Source organism: Panthera uncia, chromosome D4 (genome assembly GCF_023721935.1).
Source record: "Panthera uncia isolate 11264 chromosome D4, Puncia_PCG_1.0, whole genome shotgun sequence".
Classification (NCBI taxonomy): Eukaryota; Metazoa; Chordata; class Mammalia; order Carnivora; family Felidae; genus Panthera; species Panthera uncia.
The window spans coordinates 6,189,295-6,214,210 of NC_064807.1; the positions used below are offsets into that span (position 1 = coordinate 6,189,295).

At 40.9% G+C, this 24,916-nt stretch overlaps 1 protein-coding gene across 2 annotated transcripts; it reads right to left on the reverse strand.

Annotated features, from left to right (window-relative positions):
* Positions 1-1,806: 1,806 nt before the first annotated feature.
* On the reverse strand, positions 1,807-24,916 carry CD274 (CD274 molecule). 2 transcript variants are annotated; one of them, XM_049642290.1, is made up of 6 exons: positions 20,199-24,914; positions 18,984-19,325; positions 10,461-10,748; positions 8,204-8,314; positions 6,434-6,493; positions 1,807-5,017 (listed from the first exon to the last, which is right to left on the reverse strand). In XM_049642290.1, the coding sequence occupies exons 1-6, from the start codon at positions 20,248-20,250 to the stop codon at positions 4,995-4,997; spliced, it is 876 nt and encodes a 291-aa protein (XP_049498247.1). In that variant the 5' UTR covers positions 20,251-24,914; the 3' UTR covers positions 1,807-4,994. The 2 variants fall into 2 exon arrangements, with proteins under 2 accessions (XP_049498247.1, XP_049498198.1); XM_049642241.1 differs by lacking the exon at positions 1,807-5,017 and having other exon boundaries at positions 5,026-6,493; positions 20,199-20,254; positions 24,832-24,916.

Here is a 24,916-nt window from a genome sequence, read left to right on the forward strand (position 1 = left end):
ATAAACTGATGAAAAATGGAGCTAAAATATGATAACATCACAATTAAGAAACCAAGAAGTGTAGGGGCACCTGGGTGGCTCAGTGGGTTAAGTGTCTCTCTCTTTTTTTATTTTGAGAGAGAGAGAGAGAGAGAGAGAGAGCAGGGGAGGGGCAGAGAGAGGGAGAGAGAGAATCCCAAGCAGGCTCCATGCTGTCAGCACAGAGCCGGATGTGAGGCTCGATCCCACAAACCGTGAGATCATGACCTGAGCTAAGATCAAGAGTTGGATGCTTAACCGACTGAGCCACCCAGGCGCCCCAAGCATCTGACTCTTGATCTCGGCTCAGGTCACGATCTCACGGTTCGCGAGGGCAGGCCCTGCATCGGGCTCCACGCTGACAGTGAGGAGCCTGCCTGGGATTCTCTCTCTCTCTCCCCTCCCCTACTTGCACACTCGCTCACACTCTCTTTCTCTCTTACTCAAAATAAATAAATTAACTTAAATGAGAAAAAAAGAAACCAAGAAATGTACATTTCAGCCAATTTGGCCACCTATTCTCCATTCGAAATTATGTCATAGTAGTCTTATATACATTACTTTTAAATGACCACTTTATATTTTTCTGTTGAGGGAAAAGACATAAGTAAATAATCAGCAAGAATTATAATAAAAACTATTGCTTGGTATATCTCATCACCAGCCCATGGCATTAGATGAGCTAATATAATCCCAGTGTCTAGCCTGAAGTACGTGCCCAATAAACGGTAATTATCATGACTTTTAATGACAAAACCTCACCACTAACAATTGTTTCAGTTTCCTCAAACTTTAATTTCTTTTAAAATATAGATAATTCTGAGAATATTTAAATTATAATAAGGGTAAGTTGGTTTACTGATTTCCTTGAAACTCTGGAGGCCTGGAGCAGGGAAAAGTCATAAAAATGGAATGCATCTGTCTTCACAAATATGGCCAGGGATAGCAATTGTGCAAAAGTTAACTCTGAATTCTAACTTTTAAAATAGTAATAATCTAAGTTTTCTAAAATATTTAGATAAAAATATATTGGTTGGGGCACCGAGGTGGCTCAGTCGATTAAGCTTCCGACTTTAGCTCAGGTCATGATCTCATGGTTCGTGGGTTCCAGCCCCACATTGGGCTCTGCGCTGACAGTGTGGAGCCTGCTTGGTATTCTCTCTCTCTCTCTCTCTCTCTGTCTCTCTCTCTCTCTCTCTCCCCCTCTCTCTCCCCCTCTCTTTCTCTCTCTCCCCCCACCCCCGCCCCCCCACTGATGCGGTCTCTCTCTCAAAATAAATAAATAAACTTAAATAGTAATAATAATAAATAAAACTACAAACCTTTTTATGGCCCCATCCTAGACCAGGCTTTAATCCTCCACTTGACTTCACGCTAAGATGTCTCACTTCCTTTTCAGAATGTGAAGACTGGAATACATCCAGCTTTACAGGCATTGGCCTTCATGTCCATGTTTACTGTCCTGCGAAGAGGACTCTCTGAGAGGAAAGCCCCTTCAGTTTCCTTATTGCTGTCTGTTTTGTTTTTTTAGAGAGAGTAAGCACAGGCAGGGGAGGGGCAGAGAGAAGGAGAGACGGAATCCCAAGCAGGCTCTGTGCCATTAGCACAGAGCCCAATGCAAGGCTTAAATTCACAAACCTTGAGATCATGACCTGAGCCGAGATAAAGAGTCTCAGAAGCTTAACCCACTGAGCCACCCAGGCGCCCCTCCTCATAGCTGTCTTGAGGACCACTCCCTCCCTCTCATCCTCCCTCCTCTCCTTCCTCCCTCAGATCTTCAATTTGTGTGACACAACTTTGACTCTTTTCTTGGTATTGTCCTAAAAGAAGCTATCGAGTAAGAGAGAATGAAAACTTTCAATACATCCTTTTTAAACAAATAATTCTCTTGATCGATTTCATCACACTTAACTCAAGAGTATGCAACATAAATGGCAGCTATGAAAAAAATTACTAGGAAGGTAGCTGCAGATATTCTAAGCAACTTTTCCCACCAGGATATTAAACTGGACGTGGTTTATAAAACCTAGAAAACAAGAAAATGGACAGGCTGGTGCACCGAGGAACAAAATAAATATTTTATTAAATTAATGCAGGTGTAAATAATGACAATTAAAACGCAGAACTAAGTATCCTCTCTGCCTATGTCTTTTACAGTGAAACACAAGACAAAGATATAAAGTGCCTTACAAATCTAACACCACAAGAAGGCATTAACATTTAGGAATGGAGTGAACAGACTGTCCTCCAACTCAGCCAGAACCCTCTCTTGTACCTCACACAGAGGATACAGTCACGCAAACAACGGATGCTGTACAAATGAACGTGTACAAAAAGAGAACAGAAGGAGTTCTGTTCTGTTGGAGATTCTGTTTCTTCAGCCTTGACATGTGGCAAAGCAAAGGTTTTCCTTGTTGATAACACAGGTAGATGGCGAAGACAGAAGGAATACGCTGGGGCCTCCAGAGAGGGCATGTAAATTCAAAGTTCTGAAAAGCAGTATCTTGGATCTTTGTAGTGATGAGAACTGGTAGGACTCAAGGGTTCAGGCACAGCCCTTTTCAAGGGTTCAGGCTCACCTTTTCTAGCACAGGTGAGAGGCCAAGTACAGTACTGGAATTTCAAAAAAACAAAAACAAAACAAAAAACAAAACACAATAAAACCCACTCATGTAGTTTTGCAACTGCAACATCAAAGTCTAGTTTATACTCAAGAGAAAACAGAGAGGAAAAAACAAGTTCCACACATGATTTGGTCGTAGAGAATTAGTATTAAAGTCAGCCCTTAGGACTAGGTTGACCCCGTGTACCCTGGAGAACCCAAGCGTTTCACTTTGAGAAACACAACAGAAACCAAATCCAAACTCAGTCACAGAGCACTCAACAAATGCTGTTGTCTAAATGTGGATGAAGTAATATTTAGGATGTACTAAGTCTTAGAAAAGATACTAACAGGCTATGGAAGAAGCAAAGAAGCAAAGAAGACATGACGCCCGGCCTCTGGGAACTTCACATTGGTTCCAGCCGCTACATGAGGAATAATATATTCAATAAAAATAGCAAAGTGCACAGCAGGTGAATAGTGTGTTACCACTTACGTGAAAAAGAGAAAGAAATAAAAGACATACTTTTCACACATATTTCTACATATATTCAGAGATGGTCTTTAGAAGACCACATAAATAAAAGGCACGGATGGTTGCTTCTGCAAAGGAAAACTCGACGGCGAGAATGGAATGAAGACTTTTTAATGTCTTCTCTTAGATCTGAATTCTGAATCACGGAAAGATAGGAATTCAAAATTCAACAGCACTTAAGTAAAAAGAAAGAACTGTTAAAAATAATACCAACACGACATATATCGACATCAGACTGCAGGGCAAAGGTAAGTAAATCAGAGGTAAATACAATGAGAGAAAAGGGATTCAAGAGTTATCGTCCACAATTTTTAAAAATGCTGACTTCTCCTCATAAACTAAAATCACTTGGATTATGAAAATGCATTTTCAGCTTCTGAGGAACACACTGACTGGCATCCCTCCTTTTGGAGGCTTTTCCAGACTCTCCACACCATCGCGGTCCTCTGGTACCTTATACTATGATGCTGCACTAAGTTGTAATAATATATTCTCTGACCCATCACTCCTCCATGCCACGAGCTCCTTGAGGAGAGCTACTTTGTCCTCTTCAGTCACGGCCCGGCAAAGTGCTGGACGTGCAAGGGCACTTCCTAAATGTCTCTGCTGAATGAATGAATTGCTTAAAGCAAAACACAGCCCTCAACTGTCTTCTAAAGGGCCAGTGAGTGACAGCTGTGGAAATCTCAGGTGTGATATTTACTGGCTCGGGCCAGTTACTTTATCCCTCCTCTCCCTCCACCGTGAAATGGGGGTAGCAACGGTGCCTACCACAATACGGTTGTCACAAGCATTACGTGACACTGTGTGTGAGGATGCCACATGGCTGTAATGCTGAGAGGTAAAATGGAACAGACACTGCAGTAACATACCTCGCCTTAAGGTGTGAGAGGAAGAGTTTTCATGTCAACCAAAGTACTGGGGGGCTAAATAAGGTAATATCCTATACAAACCATCAGTCTGTTCTCTATGCTTCCTACGTCCTGGTAGCTGTGGTGGATACCAAGCACTTTATAAATACTACATGCCTTGGGGCACCTGGGTGGCTCAGTCAGTTAGGTGTCCGACTTCGGCTGAGGTCATGACCTCATGGTTCATGGGTTCCAGCCCTGAGATGCGTTCTGTGCTGACAGCTCGGAGCCTGGAGCCCGCTTCGGATTCTGTGTCTCCCCCTCTCTCTGCCCCACCCCTGCTCACCCACTGTCTCTCTCTCTCTCTCTCTCTCTCTCTCTCAAAAATAAAGAAACATTACCAAAAAATTTAAAAACACTACACATCTTATTGAACACACCCAAGTCACTAAGCAGTTTAGTTCCGTGGCAAAATTTTAACTTCCACCATAGTATTCCTTCAAAAGAAATCACTCACAACCACACTCACATGACAAGACTCCACACACTCAAAATAAATAGAAATAACATACTTAAATATTGCTGCAACACTGGGGCTCTCAATAACACAGACGACAAATAGAGATGCTGGTGAAGCCAACGGGCACTTCTGTAGGAACTGACCACTAAATCAGGGAATCTCAACTTGTTTTCCTAGGATGAGCGACGGACAATTTGGAAGTGTCCTCTCTCTTTCTCGGGTGCCCGTAAGTCTGAGGCCCCAGTCATGCTGAGGCCACAGGGTTTCCTGGCAGGTGACCCCTGCTTACACCTTGCTTTGTTCTCCTCTTCTCTCCTGGCTTCCACTTTTCAGTGCTTGGGCCTCTCACATCCGACATCGTCTGCAGTTCGCCTGGCCCTCCGCATTCCTCTGGTCATGCTTACCCCTGACGAGCCCAAACCACAGGCTGAGAATCCCTGCTTTAAGATCAGGAATTTCAATGCTGGATTACGTCTCCTCAAATTGTAGATCTGGAGAGTGATCATGAGAAACATAACTCATGGTTGCTAGATGATATAATAAATTTGCAGTAAGAGAAAGAGGCAAATTATGTTTATGTCCAGTTACCTCTGCAGCATAAAGGGTGATCAACCTAGGTTTGTCCTAGTTTTAAAACTGAGAGTCCATGTCCTGAAAAACCCCTTAATTCTGGGCAAATGGAGAGAGATGGCTGGTCACCCTAAGATGCTCCTAACGTTCACTGGTTTTACAAAACAACTGAGTGGGATGGACAGCATAATGAGACCTGCCTGGGCTTATCCAAACTAATTAGATTCCTTTAAATTTGGGTTTGTCATGAAGTTTCATTTCTATCTGAATTAGAAAGAATTAGAGGGGTGCCTAGGTGGCTCAGACAGTTAAGCATTAGACTTTGGCTCAGGTCATGATCTCGTGATTCATGGGTTCGAGTTCTGCATCGGGATCTGTGATAACAGCTCAGAGCCTGGAGCCTGCTTTGGATTCTGTGTCTCCCTCTCTCTGCCCCTCCTCCACTTGCACTCTGTCTCTGTCTCTCTCCCTCTCAAAAATAAACATTAAAAAAATTTTTTTTTAGAAAGAATTAGAAATCTTAATATAACTTTCTTCTTAGTTCAGGGGTGCCTGGGTGGCTCAGTTGGTTAAGCTTCCAACTCTTGATTCTGGCTCAGGTCATGATCTCAAGGTTCATGAGCTTGAGCCTGGGCTCTGGGCTACAGTGTAGAGCCTGCTAGGATTCTCTCTCCCAAAATAAATAAAATAAACTTGAAAAAAATAAACCTTTCTTCTTAGTTCAATCAGCTGGGTGAGGTCTTTCTACCTTTTGTCAATGCAGACATCTGTGGTGAAATGAATGTTAGTGGACAGGTTAAGAGTAAGGATCAATGGTCAGGCTAGCGGGCTCCAAAGCCTGATTTTTGTCAGGTATGTGTTCTTGGGCAATTTACATGATCTTCTTAACCCTATGTTTTCTCTACTATAAAATGGGGAATATTCCAGTATTTATCTCTTTGATTTTGTGGGGGAGAGATTAAATAAGGAACTGCCTATGCAGTTAACACAGTGACTGCTACTCAAGTTCTCTATCATCTATCCATCTGTCATCCACCCACGTAACTCAACTTGGTCCCCCCTTTTGCAGGGAGGTGTTAGGATCCAGAGCAATAAAAATTTAGCAGAGAGAAGTTACGTCCTCCTGCCATCCCCAAAGCTGTGGACCAGGGCTGTTCCTCAGTCTCCTGGCTGACAGTGAGAGGAGGCCCCTTATCGCAGGTGGAGGTAAGGAGGAGCCCGTCGCTCTAACAGCCAGCATTCTTTACAGTGAGGGGAGATTATAGCTGATGGCTTTCTTCTTGTTAACTTTTTGTTTCTTTTTCCTTCAGCTTCCTCACCCCTGCTAATATTCTTACCATTTTGTTTCTTTGAGTTCATATCTGTGGTGTCACATTTTTCCACATCCATCGTTCGTACTTCAAAAAAAAAAAAAAAAGAAAACAACAAATCATATTTATCCCCATATAACATAACTCTACATCCCATGCAGTGACTCAAGTTTAAATTCCAGGTTCTTAGGAAACATTTTTAATCCCCTAGGAAATCTGGTAGACTTCCAAATTTATTCCATGGGTTCCAACTCCTGAGGTCAATTCAACAGTTTAGGGCATATTCTTTTGCTGCTAGATTTTCTTTCTTTCTTTTTTTTTTTTTTAAGTTTGTTTGTTTGTTTGTTTGTTTGTTTTAGTTGTCATCTCTATGCCCAGTGTGAGGCTCAAACTCACAGCACTGAGATCAAGAGTCATATTCTCTCCTGACTGAGCCAGCCAGGTGCCCTGCTCCGAGATTTTTTTTTAGCAGTATATACTTTTATTCTCCATCCTTCCCTCAGAGATGGACCATATTCCAAGGTACTTTATTATACACTAGTTTTCTAGTCATTCCTAATGCCAAAAATTATTTTTCATGGGGAAATATTCAAAATGCAAGGTGGCAATAGTCACTTCCTTGGACAAATCAACTCCATTTCAGGGTCATCATATCATTGAAACTTCATCCTTACATTCTGGCTCATTGTCTCAGTTCTGTTAAATACGTATTCTTTAGAAACAGCTGACCTCCACTTAATTACACCACTTTCCCGTATCCACTCACCCTATTAGGGGTTGTGGGGAATTTCTCAACCACCATTGGAATTCCCTTCCATCCTCCACTTCCCTATTTGACCTCAGATAATTCTACACACAGATCATCATTGGATCCCCTGATATACTTCTCAAAGTATTGGGGAAATGTCTACTTTGAATCATCTTAAAATGGGAGGAAATTATTTGAATAGATTCAATTTCCTGGATTCTAATTGTTCCCATGGGCAAATAGAGAAACACATGCAAATTATTTCAAAAACTATACAGCACCCTCAGCCAGAAATCTTATAAAATACTCTATGGTAGGAGTATCACAGCTCTACAGGAAAAACTATCTTTATTCCTCAGGGTGCCCAGAAACCAACTCAATACAGCAGTACAACTAATGCAAGACTTAAATTCAACCGAAACCGGCAGGTATTTTAGCTTTTCCTCTCCTACTCTAAGTCTGTGGTTATTTGCATGATGGAAAGAAATTGTATGACGCGTGGTCTTCTTCACCCTGTGTACACACCCATTCTCCCGCCCTCACCCCCATACACACGCTCTTCACCCTGCAATCCTGCTCGGCCTCACTGCCATCTCTACTCAACAGCGGAATGTCTTTGGGACACGCTGCAAAGGCAAATCAGGTTTCCCTGCAGCCGTGATCCAACTGTCACCCCCTTGGAAATGCTACTTCAAGGGCTCACTGCCATCCTCAATGTAAGCAATGGTGCAGAACAGCGAAAGGAGCAGGACTGGAGTGACGCATGACACACAGGTTCACACGCTAGCACAGCTAAGACCTACTTTGCATAACTGAAAGCTGGCCTTAGAAGTGAATGCTAATAGAAAGGCAGCATTTTATAAATCATTGTTTCCTAGTGGGGCCACCACTAACATTTGGGGCGGGAGGGCCCCTGCTACATGGGACTATCCTGCACATTACACAAGACTTAGCAGCCCTGGCTCTGCCTATAAGAGCCACTGTGGCAACAACAGCACCCCATACGCTTGCCCATATGCCCGGCGGCCCAACTGCAATAAAAGATATACCATCTTGTTTCTTCAGACAGAAAGTGACAGCCGGGACCACGACAAGAAACAACAGGATGGCTCCCAGAATCATGAAGTGAGTCCTCTCATTTGCTGGAGCCAGAAATGGTTCTGAAAAACAAAAGAGAAAGAGAAACTGAAGATAACATTTTGACGGGAAGGGGTCGAGAGAGTAACTATCCTTGAGGTTTAATTCAGATCAGCTTGAGGTGGCCAAAAGTGCCAGGCCAGCGAGTGGCCAGAACGGCGAGATGCCTTCGACATGAGAATGGGAACAGCACGGAAAAGAGAAAGAAGCCCAGGCTTTGGACAGACGGGCCTGGAGTTCAATTCTGCTGCCACTCCCTAGCTTTGAGGTCTCAGGCAAATCCTTTAACCGGCCCACAAAATGGAAATGATAATAAATTTATTGCGAGGCTAGCGTTTGTGAAGTGCTCACCACAGCAGCTCAGTACCATGTGGGAGCCTTATTATTCTCCTCGCATTCTTTAATGCAGAAGCCAATGGCTTGCTGTACGTGGTGGAGATGGGACATGAAGGCCACCTGGTCCTGGCAGAGAGCTCCTGCCTCCCCGTACACGTGGCCACCACTAAAGGCCTTTTCAGGCTACCTTTTATTTCTCAGTTTGAACATCTCGGGCCATCCAATCACTCATACCTGTCACCAATCTGTCTGGGGTTCCGTGCAGGAGGAAAAGGGGTTCCCTCAGCACATGATGCTCAGATACTGCTAATTCCCACCTCCTAACCATTAGTCATGATCCCTGACGGCCTAATTCAAGCTTTAAAACCACACAGTGGTCAACCTTTCTTTAAGAGCTTACAGTTTACAACCTGTTTATATCTATTTTATTTCAATCTCAAAGTTAAGTTGAGTTAGGCATGTAAGATATTAAAATAAAATCGCAGGTTATAGATGAGGAAACAAACACCAGCAATTAGGCGAGTTACTGTAAGCCTTCCCACAAATTAGCTGTCATAAAACAACTTTTAAATGGCAGGAGCCCATGAGAGCAGCCCCTACCAAAGTGACTCATAACCCAGTAAGAGCATCTCTTTAAGTTTCTAAACTTTTTTTGCTCTTTTCATTCACAGGACCAATCCAGTATTATTTACCTTTTCCTATTGTTTGACCTTTCCACCTAATTTCTTAGTTTTTTTTTTTTTAAGTTTATTTATTTAATTTGACAGAGAGAGAGAGAAAGAGCACACACAAACTGGGGAAGGCAGGGTAGAGAGAGGGAGAGAGAATCCCAAGGAGGCTCCACAATACCAGTGCAGAGCCCAAGTGGGGCTCGAACTCACAAATCATGAGGTCATGACCTGAGCCAAAACCAAGAGCCAGACGCTTAACCGACTGAGCCACCCAGGCACCCCTCTTAGTTGTTTTTTCTTAAGTAACTGAAGCTTTACTGATAACATCTAGTAGAAGAGGGGGCGTTGAGAAGTGCTTCTCAGAACACCTCTGGGGTTACATTAACATCGTACTCTCCTGTCTCTCTCTAAAGGTCTGAGCCTCTCACCAGACTCTGTATCCCACCTTACTCACTTCTGTAGGGTAGTAAGGAAAACAATAACGGAGTCTGCGCAGGCAAGAGTCTCAAATCCCTCTCACATGCTGTAGCTTATTTACCCCTAGGATAACCCTGCCTGACAGGTTATTGCTGTAGAGGGAGCGTGACACATGCAGAAATTGAGTCTCTTATGTCTTAAGTGCTCAGCAGACTGCTTTGAGTTGGAATGTCATAGACTATATCTGGGGTTGGGGGACAGATGGGGAGAAATGACCTGTACCATTTAGAATAGGATAGATTTCCATTTGCTTGCTACCGGAGAAACCCTGGAAAGAAAGGAGCAGCTCTGATGTGCTCAGATCTGGACTCCTGAAACCCTGCCTGTGTTGAGTCTTCCTTTCAGATACTCCCCCAGACTCTCTCAGCCATAAGAGCATTTCCTACATGGAATGGGGTTGCCTTATCTGTTTAACTTTTCCTTTTCCTGGAGAGCCTGAATGGTGTCTTACTTTTCTATGAACCCCTGATACCTGGAACATAGGGTATATTCAATAATATTTGCTGAATGCTTATTAAATAGCAATAGGACTCAGATGAGTGGAGGTGAGGAAGCATTTTTTAAATACAGTGTAATACATGCATTCATCTATTTAACACATGAATGCCTACAGTGAACACGCATCGTGCTAGAGGCCAGGGGACAGCAGTAGGCACATTTTAGTTGAGACATTTCAGAATATTACCTGGGATGACCAACTCAGCAGTACTGTTTCCCTCGGGACTTGATCTTTGAAGAAAAGTGCAGTAGAAAATCTCGTTAGCCGTTGTGTTGATTCTCAGCGTGCTGGTCACATTGAAAAGCTTTGTCTCCATGTTGGAAACAGAGATGATGGTTTTGCCATTCAGGACTTGATGGGTACTGTTTGTCCAGATGACTTCAGCGGTCGGGTAACCCTCAGCCTGACACATCAGTTCATGTTCAGAGGTGACAGGATCCACAGAAATTCTTTGGTTGATTTTTCGATATGGGGCTAGGTCATGAGCAGAAAGAAGGCAGGGCTTTTATTTAGGACAAAACTATGTATGTAGCTTGATGCTGTCTACATTAGAAAAAGTATCAATTCTGGCTGGTTCTCAGAGAAATAAGCTTAATGTTCAAACGTCTCAGCAGTGGGGAACCCCTGTTAGTTCTGTTTCAACTCTTTTTTAAAATTTTTTTAACATTTATTTATTTTTGAGAGAGAGACAGAGAGACAAAGTGTGAGTGGGGGAAGGGCAGAGAGAAAGGGAGACTCAGGATCTGAAGCAGGCTCCAGGCTCCGAGCTGTCAGCACAGAGCCCAATACGGGGTTTGAACCCATGAACTGTGAGACCGTGACCTGAGCTGGAGTTGGATGTTTAATCGACTGAGCCACCCAGGCGCCCCTCCTTCAACTCTTCTATTCACAACTGGGCTAAGTTTGAACTTACAGGAACAACTACCTTGCCATAAAAATCATATTGCTTTTATTTAGACTTCAAGTAAATGTACAGGTTAATTTAAAGAGAAATGTCTTCCTGAAACCAATAGTCTTTCTATCCAAATATAAAGTATGTCTGTCCATTTACTCAAGTCTTTGTATGTTTCTCAGGAAAGCTTTATAATTTTTACAAAGGGCCAAACCATTTCTTCTTAAATTTATTCCTGGATATTTTCTTTTTGTTGCCATAAATCTATCTCCATAACATTGAACCTCTTCAGCTGGGCAGCACAGTTTTCTTAGACTTTATTTAATAAACAGAAAATCTGATTTTCATGTGTCACTCACCTTTTTTTTTTTTTACTATTTTTCTTCTTCTTCTTTTCTAAATATACTTTATTGTCAAGTTAGCTAACATACAGTGTATACAATGTGCTCTTGGCTTTGGAAGTAGATTCCCATGATTCATTGCTTACATACAACACCCAGTGCTCATCCCAACAAGTGCCCTCCTCAATGCCTGTCACCCATTTCCCCTCCCCCTTCCCCCTATCGACCCTCAATTTGTTCTCTGTATTTAAGAGTCTCTTATAGTTTGCTTCCCTCTGTTTGAAACTATTTTTCCCCCTTCCCTTCCCCCATGGTCCTCTATTAAGTTTCTCAAATTCCACATATGAGTGAAAACATATGATATCTGTCTTTCTCTACCTGATTTATTTCACTTAGCATAATATTCACTTTTTCAACTGTAGGTCAAGGATCAGAAATTAGGTATGAAAAAGAGCATGATATCATTATAAAAACTGCTATGTGTTCCTGATAACACTTTTTAAAGGTTAAATTTATTTTTTATACTAAAGTAGTTTCAGATTTACAGAAAGATTTACACCAAAGATAGTGCAGAGTCCCTACATACCTATCACCCAGTTCCCCCACTGCTGACATCTTACATTTGTCATAACTAAGGAGCCAATGTTAGTATATTATTATTAACTAAACTTCACACTTTGTTATATTTAACTAGTTTTTCCCTACGGTCCTTTTTCTATTCTAGGATCTCATCCAGAATTCCATATTATGGTACTTACTTTTTTGAACATTTTTATGCTATTCTTTATTTTATTTATTTTTAAAATCTATTTATTTGAGAGAGAGAGAGAGAGAGAGAGAGAGAGAAAGGGAGAATCCCAAGCAGGCTCTGCACTGTCAGCACAGAGCCCCACGTGGGGCTCAAACTCATGAACCATGAGATCATGACCTGAGCTGAAACCAAGAGTTCTATGCCTTAACTGACTAAGCTACCCAGGCGCCACTATGCTGGCTATTTTAATAAATCATTTAAATAATTATTACACTCAAGATATAAAGTTTAAATTTTAGATCATCAATTAAAATTTAGCTCATCAGTTTAGGACCCTTTTAGGATTAAGATACCATGTGTACTGACTATTCTAGTAGATTGTTTAGTCTATTTACATCACCTAAGACCTTTATTCATGTTTTTTCATTACAAGCATGGTAACGAGCCATTATTATGCTGGTAATCTTTATTTTACTTCCAATGCTTCAGTGAAATCACTAGCGGTTCACCCAGAGCCTTAACTTTCCATTCCTTTACTAAAGGCCTAACAATGGCTTTATGATAAGATATATTCACAGAAATTTGATACAAAACAACCAGAAACAAAACTGAAATAATGATGTGATGTTTTTGTGCTCTTAATGAAACCACAAATAGAAACACTGGAAATCAACATAATGACAATTTCAAAACACATAAAGAATGGTTCTCATGAGTACTTGGGCCCTCAACATTGTATCTGTTATGTTCAAGAATTCTTTAAGAAAAATAAATCCACTGGGGCACCTGGGTGGCTCGGTTCTTGATTTTTGGCTTGGGTCATGATTTCAGGGTCATGAGACTGAGTCCCACGTCAAGCTCCGCAGTGGGCGTGGAGTCTGCTTAACATGGTCTCTCTCCCTCTACCCCACACACTGCTCTTGCATGCGCTCTCTCTCTCTCTCTCAAAATAATAAATAAATCAATCAATCCACTGATTATATACCTCCTGCACTAATATTACCGTAACAGGTTCTAGTTCACATAGCACAGAGCTTGATCTCTGGACAATTTCAGTTTCAAGAGTAAAATCACAGATAACAGTAAAGGATTAGAGGTAAAAAGTTTGCTTTTTTACTCTTCTACTATAATTTTTAATGGAATAATAAAGGAGAATGTTGCTTCATGCTAAGAAAATGTATAAATGTGGTATACCTCTAAGTGCCCAATAAATGAGTGCATTGGTTCTACTCATGGTTAGATATCCACGGTATCAGTCTCTAAAGTAGGGCACATGTATTTGGGTATAAAAAGAAAATATGAGAACTTCCACTTATACATATTTTTATCATAATAATTAAGAGATAATCTAAGCTTAAAGCTTTGCTAATTGATACTGGGGCTTGCTTCATATGCCACATGAGGGTCATATGGGAAGAGGGAGGTTTTACAACACCAAAGGGAGAATAGTGACTCATTTGGGGCTTATTATAGATTATCTAATTTTAAGTAGACTGAACCTGCTTACAAAATGAACAACTAATTAAAAGTTTCTCCGCAGAGAAACTGAAGATGGAAGATAATACTAAGAATTCAAGCACAAACCACAAGGAAGTGGCAGGAATGACACTTTATGAAGTTAAAAGAGTAAATGCCTAATTGGACCTGACAAGGTGATGGTTTGAAAAACCTAAAGACTGTAGATAATGCTGCTATAAATACTGGGATACCCGTATACCTTTGAATTAGTATTTTTGTATCCTTTGGGTAAATACCTAGTAGTGCAATTGCTGGAGCATAGGGTAGTTCTATTTTTAACTTTTTGAGGAACCTCCATACTGTTTCCTACAATAGCCAAATTATGGAAATAGCCCATATGTCTATCGAGTGATGAATGGGTAAAGAAGATACGGCATATATATACACACTACACACACACACACACACACACACACACCAGAATATTACTTAACCATAAAAAAATAATGAAATATTGCCATTTTCAATGACATGGATGGAGCTAGAGAGTATTATGCTAAGTGAAACAAGATGGTAAAAGACAAATACCATGATTTCACTGGTATGTGGGATTTAAGAAACAAAAAAAATGAGCATAAAGAAAAGGAGAGAAGCAAACCAAGAAACAGACTCTTAACCTATAGAGAACACACTGATGGTTACCAGAGGGGACGTGAGGGGAGGTGGGTGGAGGGATGGGTGAAATAGGTGATGGGGATTAAGGAGGGCACTTGTTGTGATGAGCACCTAATGTTGGATGTTAAGTGTTCAATCACTAAATTGTACACCTGAAACTGAAAAAAACCCTCAAGATTGTCAAGACCATCCACTTTGTTAACAATGAACTTCACCTTGAAGTATTAGCTAATGATAGTGAATCATCATAATTAGCGAGGCATTAAAAATACGGTATGTTAAATTTTTATTCCATCCTTTAAAATTTTCTATTTTTGTACATATTTTTAATGTTTGTTTTTGAGAGAGAGGCAGAAAGAATGTGAGCAGGGGAAGGGCAGAGAGAGGAAGACACAGAATCTGAAGCAGGCTCCAGGCTCCCAGATGTCAGCACAGAGCCCTAGGTGGGGTTCAAAGCCATGAACCCTGAGGTCATGACCTGAGCCGAAGTTGGATGCTTAACTGACTGAGCCACCCCAGAGCCCCTATTTTTGTACATTTATGGAATGCACAATGCAGTAGGTTGAACCATATGAAATTAGCGATGTTCAACTTCTTTTACCTTTTAAAAAAGTCAATTTCTTATGCTATATCCTTTATATTAGCACAAGTACATCCTTTATAACTGCACACACATATTAGCTAATCTACTTTATTGATGGGGTAGGTTACCAAAAACATTTACAGACTACTGGTTTACTAGATATAGAGCACACATGTGCTAATCCAGTGGTCATATCAAGACCAAGAAAAGTTCACAGTAGTTTTGAAGTCAATATACAATTCCATATATGCCCTGGAGGGATAAATACAAGGGGTAAAACCTGGTCATTAAGGACAGAGACTTAAGAGCTAGATTACCTGAGTTCAGAACCTGGCTTTACCACCTAATAGCTGAACTTGGGTAAATTACTTAATTTCTTTAGACCTCAGTTTCTTAAAAATATTTTTTTTCAATGTTTTATTTACTTTTGACACAGACAGAGACAGACTGCAAGCAGCAGAGAGGCAGAGACAGAGGGAGACACAGGACTCAAAGCAGGCTCCAGGTTCCGAGCTGTCAGCACAGAGCCTGACGCAGGGCTCGAACTCACGAACCGTGAGATCATGACCTGAGCTGAAGTCAGACGCTAAACCAACTGAGCCCCCCAGGTGCCCCGGAGCTCAGTTTCTTTATTCATAAAATGAGAATCACACCATACCCATCACTGAATCCAAGATGGCATCTATTGAAAGACACACTTAGATTGCAGAGATAGTCGAATGTGAAAACATGCATCCTCCTACCCCATGATGGACCTCCTACCCCATAGAGTCATTTGAGGGTTAAGTGAGTTAATATAGGAAAAGTGCTTAGGACAGGGCCTGGGATGCAATAGCTACTACATACGTGTCAGTTACTACTAGGACAGCTACTAGAGCTGCTGCCGCTCCTCTCCTTACTACCTCTATTTAAGTGTCCTCAGACAGTCTTCTTCAGAAAGTACTGACAATTCCTCATGAACAGACTCAGAAATAAATTTTCACATATTCAAACTTGTTCATGTTTCAAAAAGGTTAGGCTTATCCTATTTGAGGAAATACTTCATTCATTCAATAAATATATTTTTTATGTTCTTTTCATGTTTGTTTGTTTGTTTGTTTGGAGAGAGAGAGAGAATACGAATGAATGTGTGCATGCACAAGAGAGCCAGGCAGGGCCAGAGAGAGGCAGAGAGAACCTCAAGCAGGCTCCATGCTATTAGCGCAGAGCCCACCGTGGGGCTCAATCTCATGAACCAGGAGATCGTGACCTGAGATGAAATCAAGAGTCAGATGCTTAACAAACTAAGCCACCCAGGCACCCCATTCAACAAATATTGTGTGTGTGTGTGTGTGTGTGTGTGTGTGTTCTTGTCACACTCTTCTTGTATGCCAAGTCCTAGGGATAAAACAGTGATTAAACAAACCAAAATCTCTGTCTTTGTGCGAAATATATTCAAGAAAGAGGAGAGAGATAACAAACAGAACAGGCACATTTATATGATGTGTTAGATGGGGATAAGTATGTTCTGTGATACATTAGATGGGGAGGAACACTACAGAGAACACCTAAATGGGGATGGCTGGTGAATCTGGGGGGAGAAATGCGGTTGGTGGGGAATGACAACATGAATCCTTGGTTTGTATGAACAAATGAGCTTTATCAGGGTAACTATATAGTAATTGAGTTCATCTAAAACTAAACTCTTACACATTTCAGTTTTGAAATGCTTCCCCTTTAAAATCCCAGGGTGAGTAAACTCTCTGTGGGAAAGCTGCTGTTAACTCAGGTCGACAGTGATGGGGAAAGGAACCTGACAGCATTACTGTGAAATCATTTGCATATGGAGATGACTCAGGAATTCTAACCTGCTTGAGTTGTGAAGCTCATGAAAGAGGACATTTCCACGAATGACTCTGCCTCAGTGCATGTGAAGCTTGGTGGCTGGCTTGCTGTCAAGTGTAGTTCAACTCAACACCCAAGACCACTGTGTACAGATGACAAGAGGGATGGGACTAGGGTGCCAAAGTTAGTAATTTATAATACAAAATGGAATGGTCAAAACAAATCAGGGTGCCTGGGTGGCTCAGTCAATTGAGCATCCGACTCTTGATTTCAGTTCAGGTCATGATCTCACAGTTCGTGGGATTAAGCCCTGTGTTGGGCTCTGTGTTGACAGCATGGAACCTGTTTGGGATTCTTTCTCTCTCTCAAAAATAAGTAAATAAACTTTAAAAAACAAAAATAAATCAGACCCTCAAACCTGGATGTTCATCTGCTTTGTTCCATTAGGAACCCCTCCTTGGAAAAACCATCAAGGCTATAAGGTTTTCTATTATGTTGAACCATAGCAAAGGAAGTCACAGATCAACAAGGGACATTACAGAGCCCAGAGGACCTAAAAGAACACTCACACTCGCTACAGGACAACTGTTCCACTCTCTGCATACCCCCTAATGGCTGATGAGAGACCCTCTTTTCTGGAAGCAGAAATTTATACCCTATACTTCCTTCTACCTGACCACAGGGTTTTGCTCTTTTTCTCCAACCTAGATCCAGCCATGCTGGCCATTCATGGGGCTAAGTCTTGATAATTTCTTCAATGCCATGAAACAGTTAGTGCCTGATATTTGCTGACAGACTGAAGGAAAGTTGAAAATCCCAACCTGGGATCTCACCGGCTTGCTGTTCTGGGGAAGTATATGGTAAAATATAATGAAAATTAGATCTACTTCCCAAGACAAGTGACATCTTCTTGACAACAGTAGTACTAATTGATCCAGAATCAGAAACTCAGTAATGTGCCATAAAATAGATGCATTTCTCCGAATTCCTACAAAATTTTGATTTTGAGTTTATAATAATCAGTTATCCCTTTATGATAAATATAAACTTTTTCTACTTATAAAATTGATCTTCCAATGGAAGGTGGGTAAACCAGGAATGGAAAGAGCAAGGAGGGTAATGATTAGATTCTGGTCACATACTAAAAGATCATCATGTAAACAAAAAAGGCAGGCAGATAATCTCAAAACTATGACTAGAGAGAACAGATTTCAGCTTAGTATCAGATAATAATTTCAATAAGCCTATGGACAGGATGTTGCTGTGGAAAGCATGTGAGCAAAAGATCCCTTAGGGGAGATTTCTGTTCTTTGGGACTTTGGATTAGCTTCTCTTACTTGGGATCCTTTCATGTTTCAATTCTGTGAATCTAAACAGTGAAAGCAGTAGGGGTCAAGTAAGGTGTTGAAGGTGTTTTCCTTTTCTTAGCTAGTGGCAATGCAAAACTTTGAACCTAAGTGACCTGATGACGTATCTGTGGGTCAGTACCCAGGAATTTGACATTCACAGTTCCTCTGCAACACTCCAAGATAACAGTGGTACATATTTTCAAGATGAATATATGCCCAATGAGCCTAGTTTACACTGTCTCTGAAGAATAGTTTCCTTTGTATTCGGTAGGATTATTTTTTGCCTACATAGACTGACTTCAAGTCTTTCTGAATGTAAACCTTATAGTGGGGTTTGTTTTTAACATATTAATTGGGACTTGACACAGAGAGGCATAAAGGAAGGAAAATGATGGCAGACTTCATAAAATTTTAAGAAATTATAGTGGAATAAAAAAATTCCTGGAGGGACACATGAACAGTGGTTGCCATCTTTGTGTGCCATGGAAAATGGCAGTGAATGGAGGAAGGGCACTTTTGTAATTCATTTTACTCCCCTCCATAGTATCTGAATTATTTGCAAATACATATATTACTTTCACAATAATAAAAAAGTAAATACTAGAAATTTATATTTAGAAGAACTGAAAAAGGGCCCTGCCATGTTTGGCTCTAGATTCCTGGGGGCTGTTGAATAGGAAGTGTTCCCAGAATGCTCCCTGATGAGTGTGTGAAGGAATGAATGAACAGACTGACACCATGGATATCGAGGTCCACTTGCAAGAAGGAAATGTTCCCAGCACCAGGACACGGTTTTCATCAAGACTGGGCCCTCTTCACCTGGGGACTACTCTTACCATGAACTTTCAAAGTAATCCGCTTATAGTCAGCACCGCCATAGCCAATCAAGCAGCAGTAAACCCCGGCATCCTCCAGGGTCACGTTTGTAATCTGAAGCGCGGCCTTCCCCAGGAAGAGCTGGTCCTTCAACAGCTGGGCCCTCTGACTGTAGCTTCTGTGCTGAACTTTCAGGTCTTCCTTCCCTTTCACAAACTGAATGATTTTCTTATCCTCCATTTCCCAGTAGACGATCAGTGAAACCAGGTCTAATTGTTCTTCTACGGGGAATCTGCACTCCATTGTCACATTGCTGCCGTACTCTACCACATACAGGTCCTTGGACACTGTGATCGTAAACGCTGAAGAGAAAGATGATCAGTCTTCAGAAGATGGGAAACTCCTCAAAAAATTTGCAGACTGATGCAGGGTTTACACTTTATCTGGTCACTTATGTGATCATTATGTTCAAGGACTTACTTCCCTAAAATACATATTTTATCTAGTGGCTTTGGAGCACACTTTGGAACCCTAAATCTCATCCATGAGTCAGAATAGTAAAATCCACTAAACAAGTTGCTGTCCCCAAATCATAAAACTATATTACTGTAGAAATATGACATGGTGATGGTGTACTTATAACCAGGAATACTTGGTTTCATACGGATACCCCCATAATGTCCTTTGGTTGGATACCTATTTACCTTCTAGACAGTCTGAATGATAGATTCCAACAGTCCTCTTTTCTTACTGTCCTAAACTCTTGACCAGCTGTCCAGCCAGAGGTACATGGGTATGGAGATTTAGGGAGGGTCTCAGGAGGATGCCAGTACTGTGTTACCCTGACACTTTCAACGTATACTATAATTCTTCTGTAGAATATACTCACTGGGAAAAGCAGGTTGCAGAGGAAGGTGGATATAACGATCCTGTTCTTGTTTAAAATAAATGAATAAAAGTACGTACATAGACCATTTCCCCAGATATTTTCAGGAATTATCCCTGGGAAATGGATAATGGGTAATAGACAAATAGCTAATGGATAAGTTTTCTTTCTTTCAGTTTGACCATATTCCCTGTATCTTTGGCCAATGAAATGGGTTTATGAAACAAAGAAGGAAAAACAGAATGTTCTCTAAAAAAAAATGACATCCATTTAAAATAATTATTTTAGTTTTTAACTTATGGTAAAATATTTCAAATATAGAACCTAATGAAACGATCTGGTGTCTTACCTTTCAGCAAATGACAGTAGGCCATGAATGCAAAGACACTAAATATCCTCATTTTTCTGGAGTGACCGAATTATGGAAAACACAAAAAGAAAAATGCTTTATTCAATGATGACAGGTCTTGGCAGTTCTCACTGAGTCTTCTGATAACCAGACAATGCCTGATTCATAAATGTGGAAGTGCAATAGGGAATTTAGAAGTTTAATACCTTTACTTAATATCCCACAGTCATATAAAGCCAAATGGAAAAAAGTTACTATGATGAGAATCTTTATTATTATTTTTTTGTTTCAGAAGTAGAATTCAGTGATTCATCACTTACATATGACGCCCAATGCTCATCCCAACAAGTGCCCTCCTTAATGCCCATCACCCATTTAGCCCATCCCCCCACCCAACATCCCTCCAGCAGCCCTGTTTGTTCTCTGTGTTTAAGAGTTTCTTATGGTTTGTCCCATTCTCTCTTTTTATCTTATTTTTCCTTCCCTTCCCAGAATCTTTAAATGTAATTACAAGGTCTGAAAATAACTTATACTAGAACTCAAAAGACGCCAAGGAGAAAATACTACACTAAACCCTCTCAACTATTTCATGTTTTTTCTGCAGTGGAACATATCTGGAAATCCAAACCTGCTCTGTGAAAAATTTCAAGGGAGTCTGACTTCCACACCTCCCACCTTTTAACTCTTTTTTTCCCCCTTCATGGCACCTGAATATTTTCATTCTACCCTTAACTACTCAAGCCTTCCATAGCACTATCCCAACCACGCCACCTCTCTCCCAGGGGCCATCCTTCTAAATCTCCTCTTCTGTCCTTCACTTATTCCAAATTATAAATCCTATTCTCTCAATAAAATTGATTCTACAAGTAGCAGGAGTCAGAAGGAGAAACAGTAGGCTCCAACCAATTCATACTAAGATGTTAATAACTCACAGTCACTCTTTCTATTCTTTATTAACACATTCTCCCTCTTGTATTATACATGTATTTACACACTTTGAGAAGTCAGTTTTCCCTCTTAAGGTCTCTTTGACCTCTTGTATACATACAAAAACTCACAACTGATCAATTAATCTATGCTACACATATATAAGACAGAAGATTTAGGCTAATACACAAATAGCTCCTAAAAATCAAAAAGAAAACTACATACAACTCAACAGAAAATGAGCAAAAAGTTCTAGCATACAGGTCAGAGAATAAGAAGTACAAATGACATATACACACAGGAAAGAATGTTTAATCTCAACAGTTTTTAAAAAAGTATAGTTTACATTAGGTACTATTTTTCACTTATCAACCTAGCCAAAATTATAAAGATTCCTAATATTTAGTGTTTGTAAGAAATGAACAAATGGGTTTTCTCACTAATGGTAGGAATGTGAAATTATACAGCCTTTTTGGGATGGCAATTTGGTAATGCCCATTAAAATTTTAAATGTATATATGATATATGAGCTCTCACCTCCTCTCCTAGAAATATATCCTACAAGAACACCTACATAAACAATACATGTAAACCGGTGATACTACTAACACTAGCCCCAAACTGGGGAATACTCCAGAAAGCCTAAAGGGTTAAATAAATTTTGTTATAGTCATACAATGTAATACCATTAAGGATAGAATTGTAGTGACTTTGCAAAGCTGTAGAACATAATTTGCAGAGCAGTATATGTAGCAGAAATCTACTGTAGTGAAAACAAAGAAAAATCTGTGTGTGTGTGTGTGTGTGTGTGTGTGTTTAGACATACGAAATACCCAGAAAAATCCATACCAACACGCTGATGGTGATTATCTCTAGGAGTGAAATCAAAGGGATGATAAGCAGGTTTTCACCTTTTTATAATTTTTAAAAGAAAGAATGGGAGAAAAAGAAAAAAAAAGTAGATGATCTTACTAATGATTTCTTTGGTGTTTCTGTGTGCACATTTTCAAATAAATGGATATGTTTCCCTTTAGTTATCAGAAAAACATAAAAATGAATTTAGTGAAGTATTTCATCCTGCCAACCCGCAGAATGTTTGTGAGGCAGAGTAGCAGAAGGGACAGAACCCTGGAACCTCAAGCATCAGAGTTGAGGGAGAATAATGATATTTATTTTCCTGTTTTTTTGTTCATTATTAGAATAATATAAACACATTGAAGAAAATGAGAAAAGAAGGGAAAGATCACCCACTATTCCATTACTTTAACCTGGGAAACAAATGCTAATGCCAGGATGTATTTTTGGTGTCCAAGTGCAGTGGGGTGGGGGTGAGGATTGCTGGTCTCCAAGAATGCTGTCTTTGAGCATCCCACAAAGCACAGGACAGCCACCACAGCAGAGCAGTGTCTAGGCCAAGCTGTCAACAGTGCTAAGACTGAGAAACCATTATGAGCATTCTAGCAAATATTTTACCTCTAGTCCTTTCCCCTATGAATTTTTTTAAAAACAATTATAACCTTATCCTACATTTAACACTCATTTTTTTCCATTTAGTATTACAATACAAACATTTTCCATTTTACTGAATGATATTCGTAAGTATCTTACTGTTTCCATAATGGTTACTTCCCCTATAGTTAGGCATAAGATTGTTTAAAAATATCATACATATTTGTGTATACAGCAAATATCTGGGAAGTGCCTACTGTGTGCTCAGCCCCATGCTAGGTCCTAGGATAGACTTTCCCCAAGTGGAATTGTTGATCGAGGACAAAGAACATTCTGGGACACCTGGCTGGCTCAGTCGGTTAAGTGTCCAACTTCTGATTTTGACTCAGGTCATTATCTCATCGTTCATGAGTTTGAACCCCACATCAGGCTCTGCACTGATGGTGTGGAGCCTGCCTGGGATTCCCTCTGGAACATCAGGGCAGCTGGTCTAAGAGAACACTGACATCTTCCTCAAGTAAGAAACTATGATGGTATATCTGGATTCCCTGACAAGAGCATTCAAAGAGCAAGGAAATTTGAACTAGGAAAGAAATGATGGTTCATTCTGGATGGGGAAGCAGGTTTGTCCCTGGGGAACTCAGTATAATCCTTTGGAACTGATGCTACCCCCTCCATCTCCCAAGGGTAGCCAGGGTAGGAGGAAAAGATGGAAAAGAATTCAAGCTTCCTTTCTCAATAAGTAGGAGTAAGCAGTGTCTTGATATCTGTTTGGTTTAGAGTTTCCTTTGACTTTTACCTGATGTAAATGAACTATAATTTGATTTAAAAAAATTTTTTTTTCCTGGAGTTTGACAATGTAACTACAAAATGAAAATCCACCCCATCAATAGATCAAGAGAGTTGACCTATTAAACCCAGCTAAACCCTGCGCCCAACTCCCTTCCCTCGGTCACCCTGAGACCCTCTTCTATGATTCCCAGGTGACTTCAAATCCCAGCAGTACTTCTGTGGCTTCCTGTAAGACTACACTCTAACTACTGTCCTGTAACCTCTGCCTACTCTCTTCCACCAAAAAAGGCTAATTTTTTCTTTAGACTATCATAGACCTTAAAAACTGCTGGCAACTTCAATGGAAAGTGGCACTATCCTGAAGGTGATTTTTCAATTTGCCTCAAAAGGTGGCTCAGTGGGTTGAGCCTCTGACTCTTGATTTCGGCTCAGATCATGCTTTCATGGTTGGTGGAAATCGAGACACATGTCAGGCTCTGCGCTAATGGTGCGGAGCCTGCTTGGGATTCTCTCTCTCTGCCCCTACTCCACCCCCCAAATAAAATGAACATTAAAAACATTAAAAACTTAAAAAAAGGGCTTTAAAATAGTCAGGCTCTTTGCCTAAGTAGTTAAACTTACAAGAGTTTGCCTGAAGGAAATAATCAGCAATATCCCAGAGATTTACATTCAAAGATGTTCACTGAATGGCTAAGATACTTAAAACACTGTAAATAATCTTTATGTCCAGAATGGGATATTAATTTTGCCTGGTTACCCAGTAACATGGGATGCAGCCACTAAAAAAACTGTATCTACATGTACACACATATATACATACACATATATACACATACATACTATGAGTATGTGTGGGTACATATATCACATTTTAGAAGACTGTTTAATCCACAGAAAATCATACAAGGTATTTCTTAGATGCAAACAAGGTGAAACAATGTGTTATAAGACAAAGACCATGATCAATGTGTCCAAAGGCTCCATTTGGAGCCTGCAGGTCTCCTGCAGGTCCTCAGCGCAGGCAGCGCGAAGAACTCCTATTGAGGTTTCCTGGATCTTACAGTAGGAGGGGATCCTTAGGAGATGCTGCAGGTGTACGACGTACTCAGAGAGCAGCTGAGGATGGACGAGGACCCAGGTGTCCGACCTCCAGCCTAGGAATTTCCCCCTAGACTCTGCTACCTAAGTCAGGACCATATTCAGGAACGCGCGGAAACTTATACTTACAAAACTGACATGAAGCAAAACTGAATCCCACCTGGCGAAAGGCTAAACGTTTTAGCTTTTCCTATTAACCTATGCAGCTGATCTGCTCTATTGCCCCATCCAACCAGCAACGCTTTCCCACGTCCGCCTCCCCTCTCCATTCCAAAGGTCTAAAGAGCATTTTTTAAAGCGCCAACCCCAACCGGGACAGCTAGCGAATCCCGCGGTGGGCACCCCATGAGGGAAGGACGCTCCCTACCTGCCGGCGGGGAGACTGGCGGCGCCTCCGCACGCGGTGGCCCCGGAGCTGCTGCAGCAGCAGGTGGCGCGGGTTCTCGCGCTAA

What these genes read in the sequence shown, in the direction of transcription:
- CD274 (XM_049642241.1), bottom strand. Translation starts at nt 20,250, where the DNA reads ATGAGGATATTTAGTGTCTTTGCATTCATGGCCTACTGTCATTTGCTG. An exon ending in GATTACTTTGAAAGTTCATG is followed by an intron (nt 10,749 to 18,983) that starts GTAAGAGTAGTC and finishes CTCATGACCTAG; the next exon opens with CCCCATATCGAAAAATCAAC. An exon ending in TGCTGAGTTGGTCATCCCAG is followed by an intron (nt 8,315 to 10,460) that starts GTAATATTCTGA and finishes TTTGTTTTTCAG; the next exon opens with AACCATTTCTGGCTCCAGCA.